General features: G+C 33.9%; 1 protein-coding gene across 2 annotated transcripts; it reads left to right on the top strand.

The window, feature by feature from the left end:
* Positions 1-1,730: 1,730 nt before the first annotated feature.
* On the top strand, positions 1,731-26,467 carry LOC138701131 (sterol O-acyltransferase 1). 2 transcript variants are annotated; one of them, XM_069827727.1, is made up of 11 exons: positions 1,731-2,076; positions 6,957-7,036; positions 15,701-15,846; positions 16,435-16,605; positions 19,443-19,591; positions 20,044-20,183; positions 20,385-20,554; positions 22,232-22,517; positions 24,425-24,659; positions 25,729-25,868; positions 26,170-26,467. In XM_069827727.1, exons 1-11 carry the CDS (start codon positions 1,986-1,988, stop codon positions 26,221-26,223), a joined length of 1,662 nt encoding a protein of 553 aa, XP_069683828.1. In that variant the 5' UTR covers positions 1,731-1,985; the 3' UTR covers positions 26,224-26,467. The 2 variants fall into 2 exon arrangements, with proteins under 2 accessions (XP_069683828.1, XP_069683829.1); XM_069827728.1 differs by lacking the exons at positions 1,731-2,076; positions 6,957-7,036 and adding an exon at positions 9,501-9,658 and having other exon boundaries at positions 26,170-26,360.
* Positions 26,468-27,686: the final 1,219 nt, after the last annotated feature.

Below are 27,686 nucleotides of genomic sequence, written 5' to 3'. Positions count from 1 at the left end.
TAAGATGTTAGTTCAGTAAGATAGCCTATAGTAGTTTGTTCGTACAGCAGTTTGTGGTGAATTTGTTTGTAATAAATGCCTACTAAAACTACATAAACAAAAATACAATGACATTGTGACAGTTATGAACTTTCAGAGTGATATATGTGGAGTTTTTTTACAATTTAAAACTCTTGTGATCTTGTAAAGAAAACATATTATGAAGTAGATATTGTCGATGATAAAAAAATGTAAATGTTCTGCTGTAATGTCCTGTTCAATATAAACTTTGTCATACGCTACAAGACATGCATGGCATACTTGGAAAACTGAAGCAATCAAACCAATCTCGTTGCTTGTGTCAGCACAAATTTTCCAAATTACCATAGATCTTAATAAATACTACAATGATTAATATGGAATAATATTGACAAAAAACGAGGAGTTACCTGATTTTGAGCTGAACTGAAGAAGAGACGGAGAAAAAAGAAACATGTACCGACAATGTGAGATCAATAATAATGGTACAAAACATAATTATTAGGCCTACTCATGCCATAGCAGTGGTTATTTTGTATATAAGTACAGAATATAAGATATATAAAGAATCAAGGTACTTCATCTCACCAAAAAATTGTATAACTCTTGACTTGTTCCACATCTTACAGCTTCAATGCTAATGTATGGAATGCAATAAAGAAAATGAAAATAATAAAATTAATGTTATCTACTCAGCAAAGATACATAGGGCCTAATTAAGTTTTAATCCTGTGAAGCACCGTGAGTTCGCTGATGAACTCAGAGATGGTAGTGGGGGAGAGAAACCTGTCTCTGTTAGCTCATTCATACTATATTTGACAATTCTTCAGAATAACTGTACCAAAGGGGCAAAACTTTTTTGCGTGTGTCATAACTACGAAAAAAAAAAAACTGTATTAATAAATTCTAAATGAATACACACAACTTAACTAATTTAATGTTGCCACAGATTATCTAACATTTTTGTTTATATCTTGAAATCACACACATTTTCATCTACTTATCACTGCATAGCGACCCCATCCTTTGCTTAAAGGACAATTCTTGTTTTCGCTTTCGCGGTACCTCACTGTGCTCGTACTATTCTTCAGCGAAACAAGAATCGGAAAATATTTTTTAAGTTGTCACATAAAAATAATTAAGATAAAACCATTAATTTTTGAATCGGTCGGTCTACTGCATTTCCCCGTACCAGTAGTGATTTTTTTTTTTGGTGTGTTTACTATACATATTTTTGTGTAAATTAAATTCTACCTCTAGGGAGCGTGATTATAATGATTAGTTACAAATTTATTATTCACGAGTAGCTTGTTCATAGTTTTCCTCAGTCACAAAGGCAAATGTCAATTGACAAAGCGCAAGACCGTCTAGAGACAGAACACTCCGCTTTGATTAAGAGTGGTCAGATTTGCACTTCCGCTTGTTATCGTGGGATATTCAGAAAATACTCTGAAGGCCGTACGATGACTCTTGCTACATTACATCCAACATTGCGTAGGATATGGCAATGACTGTGTGGTTGGGAATGTCGTTTCAAGTATGTTTGTAGTTGTATTCTTTTGAGCCTATATTTCGTCAGAAACGGATGAAGCAAGATTATTAATCATAACAAAATTCCCTAGGAAGTAAATATCCGCTAATTCTCTCATTTGTTATTACTTCCTTCAGCTTTATGATTCATGTATACGTTTAAAGTTTAGGACAATACAAACGCACTGATTATATCAATTATTTGACAGTAACTGTCATATGAACAGGGCAATCAGCTGTGTATTGGCGTATGGCGTGCATGCTAACCCGTAGGCGTTGAAACAGCTGTTGGGTCACGTGGTTTTGTCACTGGAGAAGTGCACATGCACTCGGAACGAACTGATTGAGATAGTAGTGATTGCAGTGCTGTAGTACCCGGACGGCGGACAGTCTTTTTATAACGTTAGCGTGAACATACCGTAAGAATTTAAGTAAATATGGAAAGCCGTCAACAAAACGGATATGAAAGGGAAAACGGAATTCCAACAAGTATTCATTTATTACAAAAGGATGGGCTCATGAACAGAGGTGAGTATTGCTATTCTTATAGTTCATACATGATAATGAATGCTCGTTTTTATGACCGAATGTGATTCTAAGAATAAGTTTATTTTTTTCTCGTAAGTATTATTGTATATTTATCTTTGTTAGCACATAAATGACAGAAGCCGAAAATTGCATTTAATGAATTAATTGTATTTTATTAAAGGTGGATTAACTGGTTACCGGTATATTATTATTATTATTATTATTATTACTATTATTATTATTATTATTATTATTATTATTATTATTATTATTATTATTTCATTCACTGATTCATAGTACTACCGTGGCTCACTATAGCTTAGCATTATGTTATCACCACCACCACCACCACCACTATTAAACAAATTAGTTCTGGCCATAATGACTAAGGGTCGTCTGTATTATTTTATATACCTAGCACATCAAAAACATAAAAAATTAAACATTTCTTTAGTACAATATTGGCTATTTTGTACAATGTTGGGCCATACATTGGCTTGTTGATTCATTGCTAATACTTGAGTTCTTGGTTCTTTTTCATTTGTCTTCCTGCAACTCAATTTATAGTGAACAGCTTTTATTTCTTATTTCGCACCAAAAAAACAGAAGGCAGGGTGCCCGTGGTACTAGGTGACTATCCCTAGGAACAGTGATCTACAGAAAAGCTTTTAAAATTAATTAAAATAAACTTCATATTATAGTATTTTACATTTAATTAAATTTTAAACTTTGTACTACACACTTGTTTAGTCAACTGTCCGAAGACTTGAGAGTTAAAATTCAAAATTTTCATTTTACAGTATTTTCTTTTCTTTTATGTTTTGTTAGGATTTTTTTTTTATCAGTAGCTAACTTTTTTCAGTTACTACAAATTAATTGTAGTTTAAGATTTTGTTTATTTCAGTGGTAAAATAACAAAGAAAGTAAAAGGGCTGTTTTTGTTTTATTTTTAAGTTCAGGTTCGAAGATACAGTAGATTCTCGATTATTCGACCTAAACTGGACCTGAAAGGGGTCGGATAAAGGTAAATGTCTGATAGTGCAGAATACAAAGAAATGCATAATAAAACAGTATTATATACAGTAGTAAAATATTTTACTTACTGAATAAGTAAGTGGAATAAAACGTTAACGAATGTTGAGAACACAAGCTTATAGTGCAGTATTTAAGAAAAAAATGTCTCATTAATGTTTTCTTGCCTGCTGATTGACGTTTTCTCACTGCGAGACCTACCACGAGCAGTGACAGATAAGACAGAATGTCGGATGACCGAAGGTCAGATAATCGAGACTATACTGTATGTCTAATATTTTTAAAACACCATGCATCATTCGCTATTATTTTCTTTGAGGATGGTGGTATATTTTCGACCGAAATTAGATGGAAAACGTGGAGTCAACATGATGCTGGGCCTCTGCCTGACAAGACAACACAGAATGTCACATTGACAATGAGCAAACATTTGTGCACTTGTCAGGTTTGAAACCCACAACTTTGCTTTTCACACAGTGTCAAGTAGCGCACTGTGGACATTTTGTACGTCATAACTGGAAAAGTAGAAAATAATTTTCTTGTAGTATTTTGCTGACAGTGATCAGATTAGATTGAATTTATTTATATTGCCATTGATATTTAATGTATTTACAAGAATAACAACTGACTTCAATTTTATCAGTTAGTTCCAACAATCAAGGACGTTGTAGAAAAAATGAAACTTTCTGATTTTATGTTAAATGTTAATGAGGAGTGAGGTCAAAAGTTATCTCAAACAGAGCGAAAACATTATGTAAGTACAATTATTTGTTTCCCTAATCTTTAATTTGCTCAGTTTATGCAAGGAAATAATATACACTGTTAACAATTTACTATATTAAAGTCTGCTCTACTACTAGTACATAAATTATCTACAGAAGTATTTTTCAAGTCTAGTAATTCATTTCAACGCGATTGTACAAATCACTCCTCCAGTAAAATAGAGTCGTAACTCGAAAATTGTGATTTGTAAATATATACTAACTTATTTCCTAGCAAAATACTGCTGTAAAAATATTATAATATATTTGCCAAAACCTTTGATGGATTGTTATTTTATTATTAGAATTTTCTACCTCCAATCAGTAAAATAGTATTGTAAATTATTCCCGAAAGCAATATGTGATTTTAGACATATGACTGGCTGTGCGAAATGTACATTTATCCCTCAGTAATGGAGAACAGATGTTCTGTAAAAATAAATATTATGATTTTATTTAAAGTAAGGTTTTCTCAAAGACTGTGTTATGAATAGGACTCCATTTTTCACAGTAATGATAATGCATTCACTAATTGCTAACATAAATGAACTACGTGATTGTGATATGATCATTACTAGTACATAAACTACCAACAAAAGTATTTTTCAAGACTGATACTTAAATATTTGATACATCTGTGGCACAACAGTCCATGATGGACCAAGGTCGACCAACCAGCTGCTGGCTCACGTCCACATACCTGAACAGAGGTGAACGATCATCCAACCAGAACGGAGATATCATGTGGTTAGCATGATGATCCCTCCAGCGGTTACAAAAGGTTCTTGTAACCAGATTTTTGCTACCTATCACAGCTTCCCAGATTCATCACAACGCTGGATGGATACCGGTCCCAATACTGGCCAAAATTATGAGAAAATTTCCTCCAGGAGGACTCGAACTAGCGCGCATTTCATAACTTGAATCCTACACATGATGCCTTAGAACAGTGATATTCAGTCTATGGTACATGTATCCTCAGAAGGGTTGTCTCAAAGGGTATGCATCGCATTGATTACGTGTGTAAAAATGCTGACATTTATTTTTTTATAGGTACTTGTTGATAATTATTGCATTATATTATACTTTCTTTTGCTTTATCAACTCTTGTTTTTCCTTGCTTGAATAACATTTTACGGAAATCGTTATTATTATTATTATTATTATTATTATTATTATTATTATTATTATTATTATTATTATTATTATTGCATCAATAACTACTGAATAATAATAATAATAATAATAATAATAATAATAATAATAATAATAATAATAATTTATTTTTAGTACAACTTCAATCATAGTGTTTTGTTAAATCTTATATAATTGCAATGTAGTTTAGGAGTACAAATATATTTTGGGGGATACGCTAGCAAAAGAGATTGAATACCACTGCCCTAGAACACGATGCTATGGCATGGGGCAATATTTGATACATACTTGGGCAAATAGTAACAATAGTACGAAGGTTATTTCGTAGACATTTCCGAATTGATCATCTAACCACATCATTGGATATGACGTGCTAACACCGCTGATCTGATGTATCGTCCTTAGCCTCCCAGGTCACCAGACTTGACACCATGTGACTTCTTTCTTTTGGTGTATGTTAAGGATGCAGTTTATGTGCCACCTCTACCCCAAGATCTTGAAGAAGTAAGACATCAGATAATTGCAATTGCATCCATAAACAGCATGGCAAGAATTTGACTTTCGTGTTGATGTATGCCATGTAACAAGAGGTTCTCACATTGAGTGTATATAATGTATCAATAAAAAGTTTAAGAATTTCTAAACAAATTATATGCTCAGAGTTAATTTATTTTATCATTAATACTTTAATAATAATAATAATAATAATAATAATAATAATAATAATAATAATATTAATAATAATAATAATAATAATAATAATAATAATAATAATAATAATAATAATAGTAACATGAAAGTGTTACCATAATTTTGAAATATAGTGTAGGCCTACTCATGGTTAATTCCAGAGCCTCCAAACTGGACCTACCAACTTTTTCTCCACACAAATTTTTTCTCACTGTAATACATGAGCAAAACAGCACCTAGATTTGACTTACCAACTTTCTGCAAGCAGTGTTTAAGGGGGGGGGGGTGATGGTTGAAATTTCTATTTTCTACAGTTTTCAAGCTACGTCCTTGATTTTTTGTGATAGATAATGATGTGTGAAGTTTAATTTCTGTGAGTCAATTAGTTTCTGAATTATTAATAAAATTATTTTGAAAAATTTTCATATTTCAAATTTAAATGTGTCGCTCAATTTTTCAGTAAAATATTTTATTTTATTTTTTTATTTTTTTAATTTTATTTATTTATTTATTTATTTTTTTTTTTTTGCAAGAAGACCAGTGGCATATTTAGAAAAACGTCACGCATTGGTTTTTCTATATCTTTACTACAAAAGGGGGAAAAATTGTTATAACCACTGCATACCTAAAGATATAAATTTTCCATAGCCATTATAAATATTTCATTTTTTTTAATGTTAATTTAATTATAAAACCCATGTGCTATTTTGTTAACCACAGTGCAGAACATGCAGTAAAAAAATTAATGTTCCTAGCATAAAAATTATAAGAGCCTTTACACTTCGAACGTGACAAGATGTGCTAAAAAAAGTGTGAAAAAACAGCTTGTAAAATTTGCATGGAATTAAAGTTCAAGGGTGCAGCCATTTATATATTGCGTAATTTTTATGCCTCCCAGCACCCAAGAGCATTGAGACTTGCTCAACATATAAATAAAAGTTTGCCAATTCATTTTTTACAAGAAAATGAAAATGGGATTTTTGACTGCAAATGACCAAAATTTCACCCATCACTCCCTTAATTAACTTCATTTATTTAACAGATTGGAGACAAAATCTAGGACAGAATCAGTTGGTGACATGCATCTTATTTCGGGGGCGAATGGTCACCTTATCTCAAATCACACTTCATTTACGTCATTACTCTTCTTCTGTCGACAGCTTATGTTAATAGGAAAAGTCGTTATTATTATATTTAACACTGTTATTAGCATGCATTTGTTTATTTGCTTGTTTGTTTTAGCACGTGGGCCAGCAGTAGAGGAAATGGACTCTGTCACACTTAGAAAAATGTCCATACAAACAGTTCGTGAGAATGTGCAGGTCTGTATTTACAAATTAGCATCCATAATTAAGTCTTTAGAAAGTGGCACCTAAACGAAACAATACAGTTGCCTTTCAAACTTATGTCCTTTAATAGCTCCAGAATTTAAAAAAATTAAAAATTATGTATCATTGAGTTTTCATATAGACGATTCCTTGGCCAATAAAACGACCTAACTGTATTGCTATCAGCTCGTATAGTAATAGATGATTAGAATAAGGTAAAATAGTCTATTTTCGAAAAAAATATTTCCTTTCGTAAGAGGTATAAGAAAGCTTTGCTGGTAGTCATCAGGGGAGGAGTTCATTGTATGTCTACCAAAAATAATGGTTTCACTTGCAAATATTTGTGCCTTCTTCTGTTTATCAGTAGATGAATAGAATACCAGTGGCAGTTCATGGTATAATTTATAGATGGTTACAGTTAAGTCATATCTATAAAATTTACATTTTGAAAACAGCCTTCAGACCAAGAAAAATAGATTTAACCTCAACAGAAAGGAAGAAATAAATAATGAAATATGAGGAAGGGTGTTCATTTTTACAATTAAATTACGACTAAAACGTAACTACTTTGTATGTACAGGATCAGCTGGTCATATAAACAATTAACATGCCAAATAATAGTATACATAATTATCTTCCTTTAAAACACTTATAGACCATTCGGTATCTCATGAAACCTACCTGCATGTGAGGGGAAGGAAAAAGTGAACTGAGATGCTTCCTTCCCTCGCTATGCTTCGACTTGCAGCTAGCTAGCTCACTTACCGCAACCATAAGGCTCTTACTATAAGTTACAGCGCACGAATGTATTTGGTTTCACGAGGTAAGGAATGATATATAGTCCTACTTTAAAGGGAAGTCCTTTCTATGTTCTTTGCTATGAGCAAACTTGTTGATAACTTTTTGGCTGAAATTGGAAATCTGTTGTTATTTTCAAATGGCTAGAGCTTAGTTTCACATCATTAGCCCTCGTGCTTCCCAGTAGAGCTCTGCTAGATATTTTCGGTCCTTTTTCTCTGGGTCCAGTGATCTGCAGTGTAACAGGTACGTATTCCTTGTTTGAAGCTACGTCCTCTCTGCACAAGAAGTATCCTGTTCCTGAGACTATTCCCATTCTTTAAAGATGTTCATCTAAGTAGTTGTGGCCTGTTTCCAATCTGAAAAGTACTACTGCAATTGGAAATCTTCATGATAAAGCTCGTACTTGTTAACTCAATCACACTTTCTTTACAACTGCTTCACTGAAAAGATAGAATAGCTCGGATACCATTGCTCTATACTCCTGGTAAACCTAGCGTATATTCATCAGGGATTTTTCACCTTGACACACATCCTTACTGAAAGACAAAATGATTCTTTCAGCGATTATTGGTGGTTTTTGAGACTAAGCACCGTGCATGAAAATGTCTCATTTTTACGTTTGTTTTCATTCATATATAGATTGTACGTAACTCAAAAATAGAGCCCCATAGAGATTTTTTGGTGATATATTAGAAATTACCGTAGGCGTATAAAAATCATGTAAGATTACATGTTTTCGTTTAGATTACAAAATGACTGTTGACTAGTGTAATAGAATGTTACACATAAAATCTTTGCTGTACATGTTGTTCACGTTAACATGCAGTAGTATACCCAGACACGAATACAGAGACGAACATGGTGATCGCATTTTGTTGGTTCATTGCTGCCCCTCACATAAGCCCGCCATCGGTTCCCATCCTGAGCAAGATTAATTCAGTCTCTACCATCATATCCAACTTTCCTCAAATCAATTTTTATAATCCTCCCATCAACGACTCGGCCTCCCCAAAGGTCTTTTTCTCTCCAGCCTCCCAACTAACACACTACGAGTATATGAATTTCTGGATTCTCTCGTACATGCTACATGCCTTGCCTACCTCAAAGTCTGGATTTAATATTCCTAATTATGTCAGGTGAAGACTACAATAATAATAATAATAATAATAATAATAATACGCATTCATCACGAACATTGCAATAAAATATTTTCAGACATACATCATATTACAATAACATAGTTACAGAAATTACAAAGTCCGTCACCTCTAAATATAAATATTCTAGTAGGTAACTTGTTGAAATTGTACCTTGGTCGTCTGAGAGAAAGAAAGGGAGATTGTGTGAGAGAGAGCATTATAGTTGAGATGGCAATATCAAAGGTTGCCTTGCAAAGGACATTACCAGCAGTTATCTCAGATGTTTTCCAAGATATCAGCCTGAAAGCAGATAGTCGTAGCTCTCTCTTTCTCTTACTCTCCTGTGAACTCACGCATATTTCACGCGTGCGTGGAGTTGTGTGTGTGTGTGTGTGTGCGTGCGTGTGCGTGTGCGTGCGTGCGTGCGTAGGCACGCGCAACAGTGGTGGTCTGTGAACACATTATTATTTGGTGTTACTGCAACCTGCAAAATGGAATATGATAAATCTTGAACGAAATATTTAAGCGCCAGAGTTCTTAAACATACAGTACAATATTATATAATATACCTGTAGCTACATGGCTGGGTCACTGACTGAGAAGAAACTGCCTACTGAAGGATGCACTGGAAGGAATGGTGAACGAAAGAAAAGTTCGGGGCAACAGAAGATATCAGGTGATAGACGGCATTAAGATAATTATATGTATCGTATGTGGAGACTAAAAGGAAGGCAGAAAATAAGAAAGTTTGGAGAATGCTGGGTTTGCAGTGAAAGACCTTCTCTTGGCAGAAAACTATGAATGAATGAATACCGGTATACACAAAATTAAGATGTTCTGTTTGTTATATCAAGTGATAAAAAACTTATTTATGATAACAGCTCCATTCAACATTCCTCACTGCTTCATGTAATATAAAAGCTTCAGTCACCCTGTCATTAAATTTTTGAGGCTGCTGGAAACGTAATCAGTGGAGAGCATGGCTAAGAAAAGCGTTTTTTTTCTTCCCCTTCCCCTTCCCCCCAAAAAAAAGGCTTGTGCATACACACACACACTTACACTCATCCACACAAAGAAAGGAATGTTTCTATTTCTTTGAAGTTCTAAAGCAGTGTTTCATTTCTGCTGTTATTAGAATGGCTACAAATATTTATAGCAGTTCTAGTTTCTCTGAAATTTATGTGCAAAGTATTTTATAATGGCAGGGCTCCCTTAGCTTGTCGTTATTTCCCCCAACTCTACAAGCAGATTCATAGATGTCACTAGTGCTGAGAAGCATAGACCACTTACTTTGTCAGAGACTATCCAGAGTGCACCATAGATGGTGGAACCACATTACACTCGTAATGAATGATGATGATGATGATGATGATGATGATGATGATGATGATGATGATGATGAATGTCATAGGGAAACCAGAGTATCCGAAGAAAACATCTGTGTTGCCTGTCCTATGGGCTTGCCCAACACAAGTTATAATATACATCTTGATTACACAACTTTTAACACTATACCACTTCATTAAACAAGTTATAAATTGAGAGTAGAGCATGATTTGAACCCAGGTCTCCTGGCTTATAAACCCAGCATTCCAGCACTGAGCCACTGGTGGTTCGCGAAAATTATATCTATTCAAGAAATTGGTGTTACTTCTGGGATATTACTATAGTCTTTACTCAAGTAAATTACAAATAGTTTAGTGTACCATACATAACTTGGGATTACTTTTCTCTTTGGGATCATACACTGCTCCACTTAAATAAAAAGTTTAATCGGTGTCTAGGTTTCAAATCAGCTGATGTATTACTGTGGGATATAATCCTAAACAAGTATGAATATTGTGACAAATAAGAATATTTTACAATTTTTCTGTATGAAAATTTGTTTTCATTTTGATAAATATTGTATATTTTATTTTAATAGAAGTCATACAATGCTCCATAACAAATATTCCATCTCTGAGTGTTGGCTTTGAAGTCTGGGGCAAAGTTTCCCCATCATATAGGTAACATTGCTCCACTTTTTAAAAAATATAGTAGGAGAAACCTAAGTATTTTTTTGTTGAAAATGGTAATACCAATACTTTCTATTTAATCCAAATTAGTTAATAAAATTATCAAAAAATAATAATTCCGTAAGAATGTCATTTTCTAAGTCTGTTTTAATTAAAGAATCAGAAAAATGAAACAAAGTAACCCCAAGTTACGGTATATTCATTTATTACTATAAGAAGTAGCAAATATACTACTTTTCCATATTGCTGTCAGCAGTAGTGTGTGCAAAATTTTGTCAAGGAAGGGTTGTTATTAAAATTGTTTACAATTTACATTATTAGTAGCTATTTTAATTTTTTGTGTATTATTATTATTACCCCCCTACTACCAGGTTTCTTTTTTTACACTGAGTACCGCTGGGGTCATATAGACCCCAAGTAATTTACACGAGATATATCGGTAGTAATGCAATTGTTTTAATGAACTGGCATAAAAACATACATGTTTACCTTGAAAACAGAACAGCTATGTATATAAACATTTTTATATTTTTATATTTTACACTTTGCCATCCTTCCGCCCCCATATTATACGTCCTTACATTTGAAACAAAACAACTCGGAATGTTGTTTACAGACGAAAGATGGACATTTTATGCACTTTTCTGGAGGCTTTCTGTCCACAGAACGTTCACATAAGTGGCATCGTCCACGTTTTGCCCCACTTTGCACTTGTGCTGAAAGAGGAGGAGGAAGAACTTTGATGCGCCGACTTCTGTTCTTCTGTACTAAAGATGTTCCCAGCTCAAGAATAAATTATCTTCTTCTGTAGTTGGTTTTTTTCTTCCAGTCAGGATTTAACTCCAGCCAAATTATGAACGCATTGAGCGCACTAATATCCAAAATATTATAAAAAATAACCATGGGCCACCTCCTTGTCATACGTTTTGTAGCGTATGTCCTGACTAATTTGTCCATTGTGTCTACACCTGACTATGTTGCGTTATAGTCTAGTACCATAATAGGTTTTTCTTTATCACCTTCAGCTATTTCCTATTTGAAATGCATAGTGCTCAGCAGGGTCACTACCTCACTCTTTTTTGGGCAATAGGAAACTATCGTAGCGGATTCCTGGAATCCAAACAGACTTGAAGCTGCTTTCCTTCCCTTTGCCATGACAAATTCTGCGGGTAGTTCACGGCGATTCTTTCTTATTGTTCCTAACAGAGTCATCTGTTTTCTTTCTAATTCCTTTGCCAGGTCCAAACTTATGAAGAAATTATCTGTTGTGATGTTTCTACCACTCAGGAATAAATTTTGAGTTAAGTCCAATACTACTCTTTTTCCCTGATTCGATTCTCTAGGCTCGTCTTCGCCCCTTCCTGTGTATACTTGCAGGTTTGTGACAGTAATTAGTGCTATCACAAGAAGCCCATACTTTGATGCCATATTTTCCGGATTTTGAGGGGATATACTGCCGAAAAGGACACCTGCCCCTGAAAGTTACCAGTTATTCATCAACTGTAATGTGGTCGGCCATGCTCTGTGTTCCATAAATTCATTATGCCCTCATTGTGATCTTTGTACACTCCTGCGAGTATAAGCACGCCAAGAAAGGACTCAAATTCTTCTCTATCAAGATCTATCCATTTGTTACCGTAAGTAATGTTACCTTTTTTGTTGGTCCACTTCAAAATATTCTGCAAAATGCTGGGCTTCGTAAATAATTCAAAATTTGACTGCACAGTGTTTACTTTCCTCAGACTATGCTGCGTTGTACCTGGAGCCGTCTTCATTACGTTTCGTGCTGGCTGCCTCCCTTGATGCAATCTAACAGGACTTTTATTCCATACTTCGTTTCCATTTCTGGATCTCAAAACAACAGTATTGCTATTCCAGATATTTACTTAGTGATTATCTATTATTATAAAAAGTAAAGTAAATCCGTGGCGCTACAGCCCATGAAGGGCCAAGATCGACTAGCCGGCTGCTGGCCTCACGTTCACATGTCGAAGCAGAGGTGAACGATCATCCAACCAGAATGGAGGTATCGTATGGTTAGCACGATGATCCCTCCAGCCGTTAGAGCTGGTTTGCGAAACCGGATTTTCGCTACCTATCGTAGCTCCCCAAGTGCATCAAGAGGCTGGGTGGACACTGGTCCCATACACTGGGCGAAATTTCATGAGAAAATTTCTTTCCCCATGAGGATTGGAACCAGCGCGCATTCCGTAACGAGTCCTAGGCAGAATGCCTTAGACCACGATGCTACGGCGCGGAACATCTATTATTATTGCTCATGTTTTTTGTTGTAATAAATAATTGGTAGGTGAAATAAACTTACTTGAAAACATTCAAATTTGAGATGTTAGAAACTTCAGGAACAGTAGTTTCTAAATCTCCATCATCATCGTCATCATCCTCATCAGAATTTTCAGCCGATTGACAGTCTTCTGTTGTAATAGCATCAATCTCTCCATCGTCATCAGATTTTTCTTCATTATATTCATGGTCCTCATTATATTCCTCTTCCTCCTTATCTTCTTCATTCACAATTACGCCTATTTCTGAACTAGTAAAATATCTTGCACTCATCATGTAATTCTACATCACAATGAGGCAAAACACTAATAAAAACTTAGGCAACAAACCTTAACAATGGGTAAGAAATAATATTTCATTGTTGCACGTGTTCCATATAACAGATGTTCAAAGTGACGATCAGCATTTCTATTTTCATAATGTTACATTCAAAGAAAAAAAGCCAATTTTATAATGGGGTCATATAGACCCCAATGGTACTCAGTGAAGAAAAAATGAATATTTTTTAATGTGTTGAAAATATAAAAATGAATGAAACATCATTGGATACAGTTGACTTAAAGAGATAAAGTGATAAATTTTGAAAATTATAGTTTTAAAAATGGCGGAGATTTTTCTTTCAAAAGAGCTTCTGGGGTCATATTGACCCCATTGGTACTAGGAGGGTTAAGGTGTATTTATTAATATCCAATTGTATTTCAATGGATACCATCCCATTGTGGAATCCTGGGAAATGAGAATGTGGATGCTTTAGCAAAGAAGGGCAGCACTGCTACTTACAGACCTGTTACTAAATCTACGTATTACTCTGTGAAAAGATTTATTAAATCTACATACTTAGACTTCAACAAACAAAATTTAATAACACAATCCCAAGGGAAAAAATGGAACTCTCTGCATCAAAATCCACAGTTAATTCCCGATTTACCACGAAAATCGTCTGTAGCTGCATTTAGATTGGCAACAGGCCATGATTGTTTGGCCAAACATCTGCATAGAATTGGAATATATCAGTCCCCTAACTGTCCATTGTGCAACTCAAACCAAGAAATGGATTCGGAACACCTCAAAATCTGTGCTTCAGTGGCTGGTCATGATAATATCTTTGAAAAATATTGGAGTGCAAGAGGTCAAATGACTTCATTGTCAAATGCCTGGCATTAGAAAACAACAACAACATTTATTAATATCCTTATAAAATCTTTTAAACATAATTTTTTCACAGCCATCCAATTTTTAAGAAACAAAAAGTTAAATTTCATATTGTGTTGGCTTCATTATATTACAAGGTCGATAATAGACAGTAGGTCTCTCTATAATAAATATAGCATTGTTATAATTCGAACGTGCCGCAGCACCAAGCACGGGGGTTATAGTGAAGGAGAGATAAGAGAACTATGTCTTATGTCGATGTAGATTTTGTTACTTTGGCAGTGAAAAATTGAAGAAGGGAAAACGATTATGGATAAAGAAATGCTCAAATCTAAAAATGTTACTTTTTTTTAAGTTCAAGGGGAGGGGGGAGGAGTTTCAAACCTGGTAATCTCCCCTTTTACATACAGCCCTGGCTGTCAGAAATTTTAACAACTAAAACAGGCAAGGTCTGCCTTTTTCTTTAACATTCAACTTTTCTTCATAAGAATAATCCTTAAGAGGTTACACAGATAACTTCATTTTTAACTGTTGAAACTCAGTCACCCAGTCTCCAAGTCAGAAACTAGTTTACTAAGTCAACGACAGTCTGGAAATCACTAAATTCTCTTTGGACTTCACAGAAACTGGACTTGCCTCTCCAGTACACGCTCTATATCTCTCCTTAATGTTGAAAAGATCGTAAGTCGCCCCCAGTTTGATATATCATTTGTATCGTTTTTTTATGTATAAGAATTGCTCCATTGGTGAAGTATGGTGGAACTATATCTTTTTGTAACATAATTCTTGCGATCTGCTCAATAACGTCATAAAAAGTCGCATGCTCAATAATTGCTCTCATTAACACTCCATCAGACTCAGAGGTGTATCTAACGAAATTCCGTAACGGCTGATGCCACTTCATCGTTCATGATTATTAAATTTGTTGTTTTCCTTAGAACCACATCGTAATCAGAAGTCGTGTTGTCATTGTAATCAAGTCGAAAGCTGTAAATAATATTGAAACTGATCACTGCTTTGTTCTTAATCGAAACAAATCAGTCACATACCATAATGCTACCAAAAGTATATATCTTTCCACTATCTTAGGTTTTTTAATTCAATCTGCAATAAGTCACATTAATGCTTATCAATATATTTCTAATGTTTTGTTATTAAGTAACAATTTTGCTTGATAATGTTTTGTTATCTCTGTATTTGGTACAATTATAGAAAACTCTTGTTATCATAAATTGTTTGTCTTTATATAGAGATTGCAAGCTACTCTTGTTGAAGAAGTAGATGAGAAGTTATCAGTGATGGTGGGTAAGGTACTGCAGGAGATTGAACAGAACAGTATGCCTGAACAGCATCGTTATGTCCTGGTTGATGATGGACACAAGTATCAGAATAGAACGTAAGTATTTCTTACCGATGTTAAAAATTTTTTCAGTTTTAAATTGATTAGAGAAACAATACAGAACTTGTGATTTGAGAAACAGGAAGATAATTCATACAGACAAACGTTAGGTTTTCACTGCAGTTCCAGGCCCTTTCATGAACTAACAACGCACACATCTATTATTATAAAATGGTTCGAGTAGAGTATGATAGCATAAACTTACATGTGCACTGGTGAAGTTTAACATTGTCTTTGCTATAAATTAGGTTAGGTTAGATTGCTTTAACTTAGAGCTTTAGTTATTGCTTACTGACCATTTGATTGTATTGTATGTTTACAAATTGAATATGAACGTGGATATTCTCATACTTATATTTAATTCTATGTATAATAAACACTTAAAAATGATTGTTACATAGACTGTGTTCCCAGATAAATATTGTAATTGCTGTTTAAGCTAAAGATTCTGGGACATAGAGTTTCATAAAATATAAGAAACAGAAGTACAAAATTTTGCTGGAAATAATGTTGGTTGAGGCCGAACTTTGTTTTCAGATTCTTAATTTTTTTCGTAACAATAACATGTAATACATTTATTTCCAGGAAACCCAAGAAAGATGGTGTGTTACCAGAAAAGCAGTTCATGGCTAGGAATTCCCTTCTCACGGATTTGTTCGAGATTAAACACATCCAAACAATTTACAATATCTTCATTGTCATTCTCATTATTCTATTCATTAATACGGCAGTATACGACCTTGTCATTGCTGGGAAGTAAGTATCGGTATAGCTTTTATTATAACTTTCTTAATATAATTAGAATGCCAAAGAAATCATTAGTTGAGGAGGGTCTTTGATTGCAGTTTTTTCCATTATGGTACTCAAGAATTATACAATGTGTTTCAGAGTTATAGGTACAAATAGTAGGGGTGAGTAGAGGACAATGAAAGAAGAAAAGTCCTAATAAACATAGGTCCAAAAATCAGCGAGTTCCATCAATTCTGGATACCGGTAACCTTGCAATTAATGCATCATAGTTAAATAACAGATTAAAAACAATCTTAAGTGCCTTATGTTAACCCAATGTGGTCATTTGCAAGGACTGAGTTATAGTTACTGGTATATATTTCATCCATAATTTTGAATATTTTCTAAATTAAGTAGGACTGCAAAAGAGTATTGAAATAATCTTGAATTAAGTTGGCAACATAGAACATCTGACTTTCATTGTTTCTACCAAATACATCAGCCCGTGTTTCGTGCTCGAGTTGTAACATTGTTTATAATATGCTTTGTTGACACTTGCACACCTGCCTCTTGCATGTGTCAGTAGTTAATGTGTTGCAATAGAAGTGCAGATGTTTCTGGTGACTAATGTAGAGGCCATATGGGAACATTGAATAAGTATTTCACAACAACAGATTTTTTTTCTGTCTTGTTATTTCCCATAAAACTTCTATTGTGCTCACTAAAGTCTCTTTGTGAGTCAGTCTATTGATAAATGTATGTTCATTTCTCTATTACTTATTTTATTTTTGTACTTTCAATGTTCATGATACTACTTTCCTAGGGTCAGATGGTATACTATTATTATTATTTATTATTATTATTATTATTATTATTATTATTATTATTATTATTATTATTATTATTATTATTATGATTATTATAACTATCTGATGCGTTTTCAATTCACTGAGGACTAAACAAGGAGATGCTCTATCACCTTTACTTTTTAACTTCGCTCTAGAATATGCCGTTAGGAAAGTCCAAGGTAACAGACAGGATTTGGAATTGAATGGGTTACATCAGCTTCTTGTCTATGCGGATGACGTAAATATATTAGGAGAAAATCCACAAACTATTAGGGAAAACACGGGAATTTTACTTGAAGCAAGTAAAAAATATAGGTTTGGAAGTATTTCCCGAAAAGACAAAGTAATGATTATGTCTCGTGGCTAGAACATAGTACGAAATGGAAATATAAAAATTGGAAATTTATCCTTTGAAAAGGTGGAAAAGTTAAAATATCTTGGAGTAATGGTAACAAATATAAATGACACTCAGGAGGAAATTAAACGCAGAATAAATATGGGAAATGCGTGTTATTATTCACTTGAGAAACTTTTATCATCCAGTCTGCTCTCAAAAAAGCTGAAAGTTAAAATTTATAAAACAGTTATATTACCAGTTGTCTTGTATGGTTGAGAAATTTGGACTCTCACTTTGAGAAACAGAGGTTAAGGGTGTTTGAGAATAAGGTGCTTAGAAGAATATTTGGGGCTAAGAGGGATGAAGTTACAGGAGAATGGAGAAAGTTACATAATGCAGAACTGCACGCATTGAATTCTTCACCTGACATAATTAGGAACATTAAATCCAAACGTTTGAGATGGTCAGGACATGTAGCACATATGGGCGAATCCAGAAAAGCATATAGAGTGTTAGTTGGGGGCTGGAAGGAAAAGACCTTTGGGAAGACCTAGACGTAGATGGGAGGATAATATAAAAATGGATTTGAGGGAGGTGGGATATGATGATAGAGACTGGATTAATCTTGCTCAGGATAGGCACCTATGGTGGACTTATGTGAGGGCAACAGCGAACCTCCGGGTTCCTTAAAAGTCATTTGTATAGTATTTGTGGGCCTCACCCATTATCGTCATTTCCATCATCATCATAATCACTATCATCCTCATGAGCTTGTATAGCTCAGGTTCTTTGTTACCTGTTCCCTTATGGCTCTTGAAGGTGTGTCCCAGCTCTTCATCTTTGTCGTGGTTAGCCTATGTTCTTACTTTCCTCTTGGTTGATATTCTATAATAATGTCTGTATGCGATTTGAAGCCATTCTTTCTAGGTGCCCTAGTTATTTTTGCTGATAAAATTGTATATCTTCTCACTTTAAGTTTTTTCGAATGTCTGAATTTCGTTGATGACTCATCATTCACTTCTCCCGGAAAAAGATGCAGTGAAGTTCTTTCAGAAAGAGCATTTTAGTATCTTGGTGTCGTTGAATCTATTGCCATACTAAATGTGTTTTCAGTTCATTGTCTCAAGAAAACTTCATGTGCTCTCTTTGTCTTATAAAGCGTTTTCTCAGTTGTCGACGAAATATGAAACTTGCCATCCCTGCCTCTCTGCTTTCATCAATAAGTGTAGAGGAGGAAGATTCAGAAAGATATATAAAGCAGCTGTGGGAGTTGTTATGACTGCTACTATTTTATGTAAACAGAAAACTTTCTAAAGTTTGCAAATTGCTTTTCTGCAGATTTTAAGTTTTGTCATAGGGTAACCAGAAACATGTGCTTATGTTGCATGTTTTCTGCTCATATGAATCATTGTACTTCGATAAGTTCTAGAAAACTTCCTTAAATTATTCTATACTCGCTTTCCTTACTTTTAAAACACCACCCCTTTATGTCACTAACACAATAAATGCTGCACATACGAGGTATTGGTAGAAAACAAAATAAATATATAAATAATATCCAGATACATGTCACTCTTATAAAATTGTACTGGTATACGTAAACAATACATCAATGTGTGATACATTTCTTTCTGTCTTATTGTTTGAATGCTATATTAATAAAAACGTGCTTTTTTCAGGTTGGATTTGGGGATTGATTTAATCCTTTGGAACTTTCAAGGTTTTCCTATGATTTTCTTCCTCTGGTTGTGCTTGTCAGTCACGACAGTTTTGTTATTTTGCTGCTTCAATATGTGGGCAACACAGAGGATTAGATGGGTACCAAGTTGTAAGTAATGATTAATTAATTCATACGTATCTTCAAAGAAATCAGTCATTGTCTGTATATTCTATTAAGCAAATCATATGGATAATGGTTAGATTCTTCAGTAATAGAAGAACATTTTATTCTTGTTTTGTTAGAGTTACTATTACAAGACGTTCTGAGAATGATAAAATTGTGTTACATAGTAAGATTTGCAGATCTAGATCATGCACTAAATAGACAAATGCTTGCTACTTATGAACTATTAAGTTACGTAGATAAAATAAATAACGACTTCACTATGTTAGTAGGTATTTAAATCATCGTGTTATTTTACCTGATTGACTAGTTCAGTACGATGTTACTTCCATAATCTTCTAAATTTTACTGCCAATAGGCAGACAGTTCGACTGTGTCTGGTTCTGTCGGCCTGTCATTATCATTTTAGGAAAATAATATTGTTTTGTTTTCGACAGCTTTAGGAAGAAAATGTTGGGATTATGGTTGGCTTGCTATACTTATCATATATCAGATACTATTTCTTTGTATTCCTGCCATAAAAGTTCTGAAGAGCAACCTCGCTCCAGCAATATCAATGGCTATTCTAATGGAGCAGGTAAGACAATGATTTGCAACGTAATGAATTCTACATATTTGTTTTTTATTTTAGAAATAAAAGATAGACAGGATCTAAAGTATTGATACAGCTAGATAGTAGATGATACATCAAATATGAAATCTTAATAACATTATTTTTGGTAAGTTATTCTGGATGACTTAAATGATATCTTTATAAAACATTTGGTTATGGTTTCAGGTGCGCCTTATGATGAAGACATATGCATTTGTTCGAAGTAACATACCTCGTGCTCTGGCCTACAAATCTCATCAGTCTGGTGATAAAGAAATGATTGCATGTCCAGGATTTTCAAAATTTTTATATTTTCTGTTTGCCCCAACACTAGTATACAGGGATGATTATCCTAGGTGAGCATAAAGGAGTATCTGTCCTAATGTTAAATAATATTGCTTTAACCCAGTGGTTCCCAAACTTTTTTGATCGCAGATCCTTTTCGACTCGAAAAAAGATTCACAGATCTTCAAATTAAATTAAATTAATTTAATTGATAGATTAATATAGATTTAATTTAATATGCATCCATATTTATATTCTGTACATAGTCAACGTCGACAATATGTTTATGCTCGACCATGCCGAAATGTAGTAATTATACACTTGGTAGCAGTCCTTTAATGCATGTCATTAAAGTACACCTACTCATTAAAGTACAGGTCTTCAGCCAATCACAAGTCAGCTTTGTACCGTTATATCGATTAATTATTCTCGGATATGCAATCGACAGACAATTAGAGAAACGTCACGGAGGCTGGAAATCCAATACTGTCACAGAAGGTTATGTTCTGTTACTATAATAATTAGCGTTAATTGTAAATAATATTCAAATAAATTCAATTTGTCATCTCGTTTTTCAATTCTAAATCAATTTCCAGGTTATATCAGACTAATGTTCATTCTTATTCTGTGCCAAGGTCAATGACATTCGGCCTCGGAAAAAATCAGTACTTTCGCGTCTGCGCACATCTCATAATTCAGGTCAGTTCGCACATAACCATAAAAAGACCTAATTTTCAATACTTACAGGTTAGAAATATGGTCGAGCATAAAAAGTCGTATGAAACTTGCCTATAATGGTAATTAAGATGCTCGTATGAAAATTATGAAACTCGCTTGCGCTCGTTTCATAAACAATCATACTTGCGTCTTAATTACTACCATTATAGGCTCGTTGCATAATGTACTATTAAAAGTACATGAGTTTATAAAAATACAGTATTAGTATTTATAAACTGCGTGTATTTTTTTTTTCAGTAATTACATGCATAATTATAAAAAAATATCTTCAAATTGCCATTGTGAAGAATAGTGTTGTTTCCTCGTCTCACAACTCACCCGGTATGAGGCCTCTGTAGCATTTTCAAATTCGGTTTTCGCACTTTTCACCAATGAATTCTGACATTGTTTTTAACCCTTCAAATTTACGTTGAAATAATGTATGTTCTTGTTCTTACATTCGGGGTGGTTTGTTTCCAAATGTCTACGCAGTTTTGCGGTAAATAAAGAACTATTACTTAACACTTTGTTACATAGCACACAAAAGGTGTCCAGAGCAATTTTATTGCCTGTACGTAAATCGTAAATCCAAGAGCCGAATATGATCCATCATATTTTCGTTTATTGGTTGATTCACCCGTTTTTAAATTAAATAGGGTGTGATACATGACAAGGTGATCACTGGTTTCTGAATTTGTAGAACTGGTATTTTTATTATATTCCTTTTCGTTAATCAATACTAGACATGTACCAATAACGGCACTCCTTGATCATGTTCAGCCTGATAGGAGGACAATAATAATTCGGACATCACAGAAGAAACACAAGAGACACGCCTATTCCTTGAGAAACATGTAAACTCCATTTTTCTGCCGAAAATGGAACACATGCTCTCTAATTTTACTACCATAATTACTATTATTTGAGCAAATTTTGAATACAGTTTATACAAACATGTTATTTTACCTATGAAATTGAAATACAGCAGACTTCTTTTTATTTGTTACATGTTGAAATAATTTATCTTTCAGGACGAAAGAAATCCGGTGGAAGTTTGTGGTATGGTGCTTCCTAGAAGTGATTGGTGTTATATTCTATGTGGCATTTGTTTTCGAGAGGTTCTTGATACCAATATACCGAGACTTCGGACTAAAGAGTCATCGGAACACTCCCCTTTCCGAATCTATCGTTGTGGGGATGTTCGGTAGTATGATGCCCTCCATGCTGGTCATGCTGTGCGCATTTTACTGCCTTCTGCACTCCTGGATGAATGCTTTTGCTGAGATGCTACGCTTTGCAGACCGGATGTTTTATAAGGTAAATTAAAAGTAACTGACTGGAGAAAGAAATCTGCAAGAAATAGATCACAATTGAGATATATTGAATGTACTGAAAAATCAGGTCTCTGTTTATCCTCTGCTATTTTCAGCTGTTACAAAACGGGAGTTCATTATTTATGTCACTCTTCAGTATATTGCCTAATTATCTTAAAAGCTTTAAAGGGCCAAAAGATAAAGTTTAGAGTAGAAGTTAAAATTTCTCCATATTTGTACTTTCCAGTGGCGTAGCGTCAATGTAAGCTAAAAAGCTAAGCTTCCCCAATTAATAATAATTTCATAATAAACCTGCAGTTTATGAACAAAATTATTTATTAATTTTAATAGAATTTATATTTAATGCGTTAAATATTGTGATGCGGCAGCTTAGGATGATTTGTGATTCAGCAGTAAACAAGAAGCCTGCACACATCAGCTTCCAAGCAAACTGGTTTCTTTCACTCATTCTTCTGTGTAACCCACCCCGCAGATATTCCATCCTTTTCTAATTAAACTACCCTGGTCGCAAGGCTCGCAAGAAGCTAGCTTTTACATTGAAAATAATGTAGTTTCCGAGTTATCCCTTTCGTGAGTTATGTTCACTTGAAGTGTTACTGTGCACTGTGGCTGATATAATAAATAATGAGTGAAATAACAGTTCCTGACACCGATTTACTTGAATTGTTAGGACAATTCTATTATCAAGACTGACTTACGAACAAAAGTGTGATTTAAAAAACAAATGACCATGTCTATTTGTTAGAAATATGAAATCATATTTTGCTACGTACCATTTGAGGTCATGCCTTATTGGTGTTACTTACGAGGTTCCAACCAATCTTCAGACTGCTGACTTGACATTGACTACTATTTATTTTAAGACTATATTTTTGTAATACGTTTTCTCATATGTACAAGAAAAACAACTTGAGTTAGCTTCCCCTGCTCAAAATTTCATGCTACGCCACTGGTACTTTCTATTCAACTAGTGAACTATTTATGCCTATAAATTAAATTTATAATATTATGTGTTACATATTTTTGCACAATTTTTACGTGCTTCACATCTCAGAACTAAAATAATGATGTAAGATCTATGAAATACAATAAAATTATGTTGTGTTATGTTATACAGTGCAATCAGTTATGTTTTTCCCTGCAGTGCGGGGTTTTTCTTATGAATGAGCCCCCACTCGTTTGCCGCACACTGGAGGGAGTAGCAAGTCTGCTTGCTTATTTGCTGACTCACAGTCATAGCACAGCTGTTCCCGGATGTGTGTTGTGTTGTTCGTTTCTTAATTCGACAGATACATAAAATGTATTATGCCTTCGTGAGTTTGCAACGGCACAGCGTGTCTTTATTTACGATTCATATGTGTTAACTCATTCAGCTCGTGAATTTCGAAGACTGTTTCAAGAAAGATTCCCAGGTATAGAAGCTCCAGATCGTAAAACAGTTCATAGTCTTCATAATACATTTCAGGAAACTGGAAGTGTACAGCCTAAGAAACCAAAAAATGCAGCGTAGGATCTCACCGAAGAAAGATAACATTTGTTCTTAAATACATTAAACATTAATTATACGTAAAATACGTGTCATCTTCAAGACACTCGTTTTAAAAAATGGGAGTTATTCATTAATTAATTTTTATCCTCATCCATTGATTTTTGATATGATGTTTCCTCCCCACAGTGAGCAGTTGGATCAGTAGTTTTTTTTTTTTTTTTAAGATTGTCGCGTAATTGTAAATTTTAATGTGAAGGGTATATGGGACACTTTCATTTGATGTTCACTGTTCCGTCTGTTCCATTATAAGGGGAAATATTAATATTTTACAGCTTACTTATACAGTCCACATACCTTGCCTTGGCTTTCCTCTTAAAGGAAGAGATTTCGTCATCTTTCAGGACTGGTGGACAGCATCATCACATGCAGCATACTATCGTCTGTGGAACATTGTTGTTCATGATTGGCTGTACACTTACATCTACAAGGATTTCAATGAGAATGTGAGTCCAAGAAAACGCTGGGTGTCAACACTAATGGTGTTTGTTGTGTCAGCTGTCTTCCATGAATACATCCTGGCCCTCACTTTCCGATTTTTCTATCCAATGCTATTTATAGCATTTGCAGGAATTGGAGGTACGTTGTAACATGAATTTGTAAAATAATTTTGTGAAATAATTTATTAGTTACCGGTACTAACTTCAAGGAACATAATAATTTCTTGCTCGTTGCAGAATAATTACAAATTGATGTGATGTCCTTGTTTTATATTGTTTTAAGACGAATACGTTAATTTGTTGTTGTTTGATGGCTGAATTTTACTGCAATAATTTTTCCATTTGGACTAAACTATTAATAACTGTTTATACATTTATATGACGAAACTATCAATATAAATTCCAAATTAGGGACATTTGACAACATAGGTTATTTTTGACATTGAAACATAAAACCACTGAGTAGTGGTGGCAGTGGCTGTGGTAGTGTTGATGGTCAAGGCTGGTATTAATGGTGACATTAACTGAACGCCATATTTGTTACTACTGACCCCTGCTGGCAAAGCATGCCGACTATGGAGAGTTTCTCTCTCTGTCAGGTAAGAATTACCATCATCTATTGCATAATTCATTTATGGTGAATTTGTTTAATGTTTCACGGACTTATGAATAACCCTATACAATAAATAATACAAGAACATTAACTGTACCTGACAGTAGAAACTAAATAATTATTATGCCGACTGGCGAGCCACTGAGACAGTCTGACCTTGATTTTAAAAAAAGTTGTATATTGAATAATAGTTTAAAAAATAAGTATTTACAAAAATATATGATAAAGAACTGAATTGTTACGAAACTTGAAACTTGTAATATATAGCTCATAATGAGAAAGTACAGTATGTATTAGCACAGTCTAGTATATACAGTCGCGAAGCTCAATAAGTAGTAAATATGCAAACATTAGATAGTTGCTCACCACTAGGATCGCTAATATCGCCTCATTACAGGCAATGCAAAATAGAACCGTCACAGTCTATTGTTTCTAGCACCCTCAAAACTCAAGCTTCGTGACTGGTATATAGTAGACTGTGGTATTAGCTTCATGGCAGCGTTTTGTTTTTGCCTGTACTTTTCAAATGTCAAATAACCAGATTTCATAAAAGATGTGACCTAAATGTATCAGTAATAGTACATTTTTATTGCAGTAATTTTGATGTTCTTGACGAAGGATTTTATGTCTGGAGGGAACATCTTTGTGTGGCTTCTCCTCTGTATTGGAACTGGTATTCTTACTTGCCTGTATGGCTTTGAATGGTACGCACGTATCAACTGTCCACAAGTTCTGGTTAGTACATTTTTGCTAATCAAATAATTATTTGTTTGTTAAACTCTATTTGCTATACAAAAACTTTCTCAGTAAGGACTTGTATACAGTAACGCTTTTGAGGTTAGCCTTCATTGATATGATGTGGCTTCAGCTTGATACCCCCTCTCATTTGCGATATCACAGGCTATCATATTAACAATTCTTTATTTGAACATGTAGGTTGTTGTTTTACGTAGTGCAACTTAACTTTGAAAAGTATGTAACATTTAACCACACTCATTTAAAATAGATGTTAATTCTTGTATATTTGTACCTGCAGGATCCTGTTTTGGATTTCTTTGTGCCTCGATCGTGGACATGTACAACAGTCTAGTCTCTGCTGCCACTTTAAGACTGAAGATTGTAATGTTCCTTATTCCCCAACATTTGTGGAAGATTTTGACAGGCGAATAACTCAGAAGAAAAGTTGTAATTTATTACATATCATAATGACTGCAATATTTTGTATTTTCATATTTTTTTTACTCAAACATATTTATGTAAGTATTGTGACAGCCACAATAAGGTTGACATAGACCAAAGAAAGTTGCATTTTTTTCTCTTCCATTGTATTTTTTTCATTTTAAGCATCGGAATTGTTTCGTCGTCCTTAAAAATAATTATTAATATTTCCTCCAAAGTTAATAGTATGTGTTTTCTAAGATTCAGACAGGTATGTATATACAGGGTAATTCACGAAGATTTACCGTCCCTTATGGGGCTTATTTCCGAAGACATTCTGAGCAAAAAATGTCATATAAACATTTGTCGTAATCTCAATATTTTCAGAACTACACTAATTTGAAGTTGTTTGTAAAATACCATTATTCTTTAGTTTTAAAGGTAAAACAATATTGCAGATAAAGAATGCGCTATTCAGTAGTATCATTTCTTTAATTAGCTAGTATTCTGAAGCTAAAAATGTCTTGTGAATTCCATAGTTGCTTTGTACAGAATTTTTTTTTCGGTTCTTAACTACAAACTTAATTTTCTTATGCATTTATCACAACAATTGTTACAAATCACGCTACTCTTGTAAATTCTTCAAGACTGTACATTAGGTTGCATAATTAAACTGTAAAGAATCAAGTTCCTAAAGTCGTTTGATTTGTAACAATTTTTGTGTTAAGTACTTAACAATGAAGTCATTTTTATTAAAAATTAAAAATCAAGATTTGTACAAAGCCATTAGCAACACATTTTTAGCTACAGAATACTAGCCAATTAAAGAAATTATATTTCTGAATAGTTCATTCTCTATTTGTAATATTCTTTTACCCTTAAAACTAAAGAAAAATAGTAATATGTGTTACAAGAGCGGTATGTTGACGTTTTCATGTTCGAGGAAAAGATTGAAAAAGCGAAATGTAGTTGAGCTTTTTTAATTTCCGAGAACATGAAAACAAACATACCGCTCGTGTATCGTACATTATTTTGTGCGAAGATCGTTTATTACATACCTGAAAGAGGAATTTCTAATTAGTTGCAATGAAATCTCCATCTTGGTTTCTGTTCAATGACGGCAATTTTGGGAAACAAATATATATATCTTCAACATTGTTCCTATAAAATGTTTTCTGTGTTTACTATACTCCAGCAGGCCGTGATATACGTCTGTCTTTTTTTTCCCCCCAGTCTATGATGAGTCTGGAATCTTGTTGATTTTTTCACGGCTTCCTTAATGTTACTTGCATTACAAATGCAGTAACTTTTGTGGTGTTGTAGAGTTTACTTAATTTTTGCAAATATTTAAAAACAATAGTTAACAGTGCAATTTGGGTGAAATTGCAGTGGTAA

Source organism: Periplaneta americana, chromosome 6 (genome assembly GCF_040183065.1).
Source record: "Periplaneta americana isolate PAMFEO1 chromosome 6, P.americana_PAMFEO1_priV1, whole genome shotgun sequence".
Taxonomy (NCBI): Eukaryota; Metazoa; Arthropoda; class Insecta; order Blattodea; family Blattidae; genus Periplaneta; species Periplaneta americana.
Note: the sequence above shows the minus strand (reverse complement) of the source record. Positions and strands in the feature narration are given on the sequence as shown.

Bases quoted from the DNA above. Each gene is read 5' to 3' on its own strand.
- LOC138701131 (XM_069827727.1), top strand. From the start codon at position 1,986: ATGGAAAGCCGTCAACAAAACGGATATGAAAGGGAAAACGGAATTCCA. The intron at 7,037-15,700 runs GTCTGTATTTAC...GTCTTTATATAG, and splicing joins CAGTTCGTGAGAATGTGCAG to AGATTGCAAGCTACTCTTGT. The intron at 24,660-25,728 runs GTACGTTGTAAC...TTTTTATTGCAG, and splicing joins AGCATTTGCAGGAATTGGAG to TAATTTTGATGTTCTTGACG.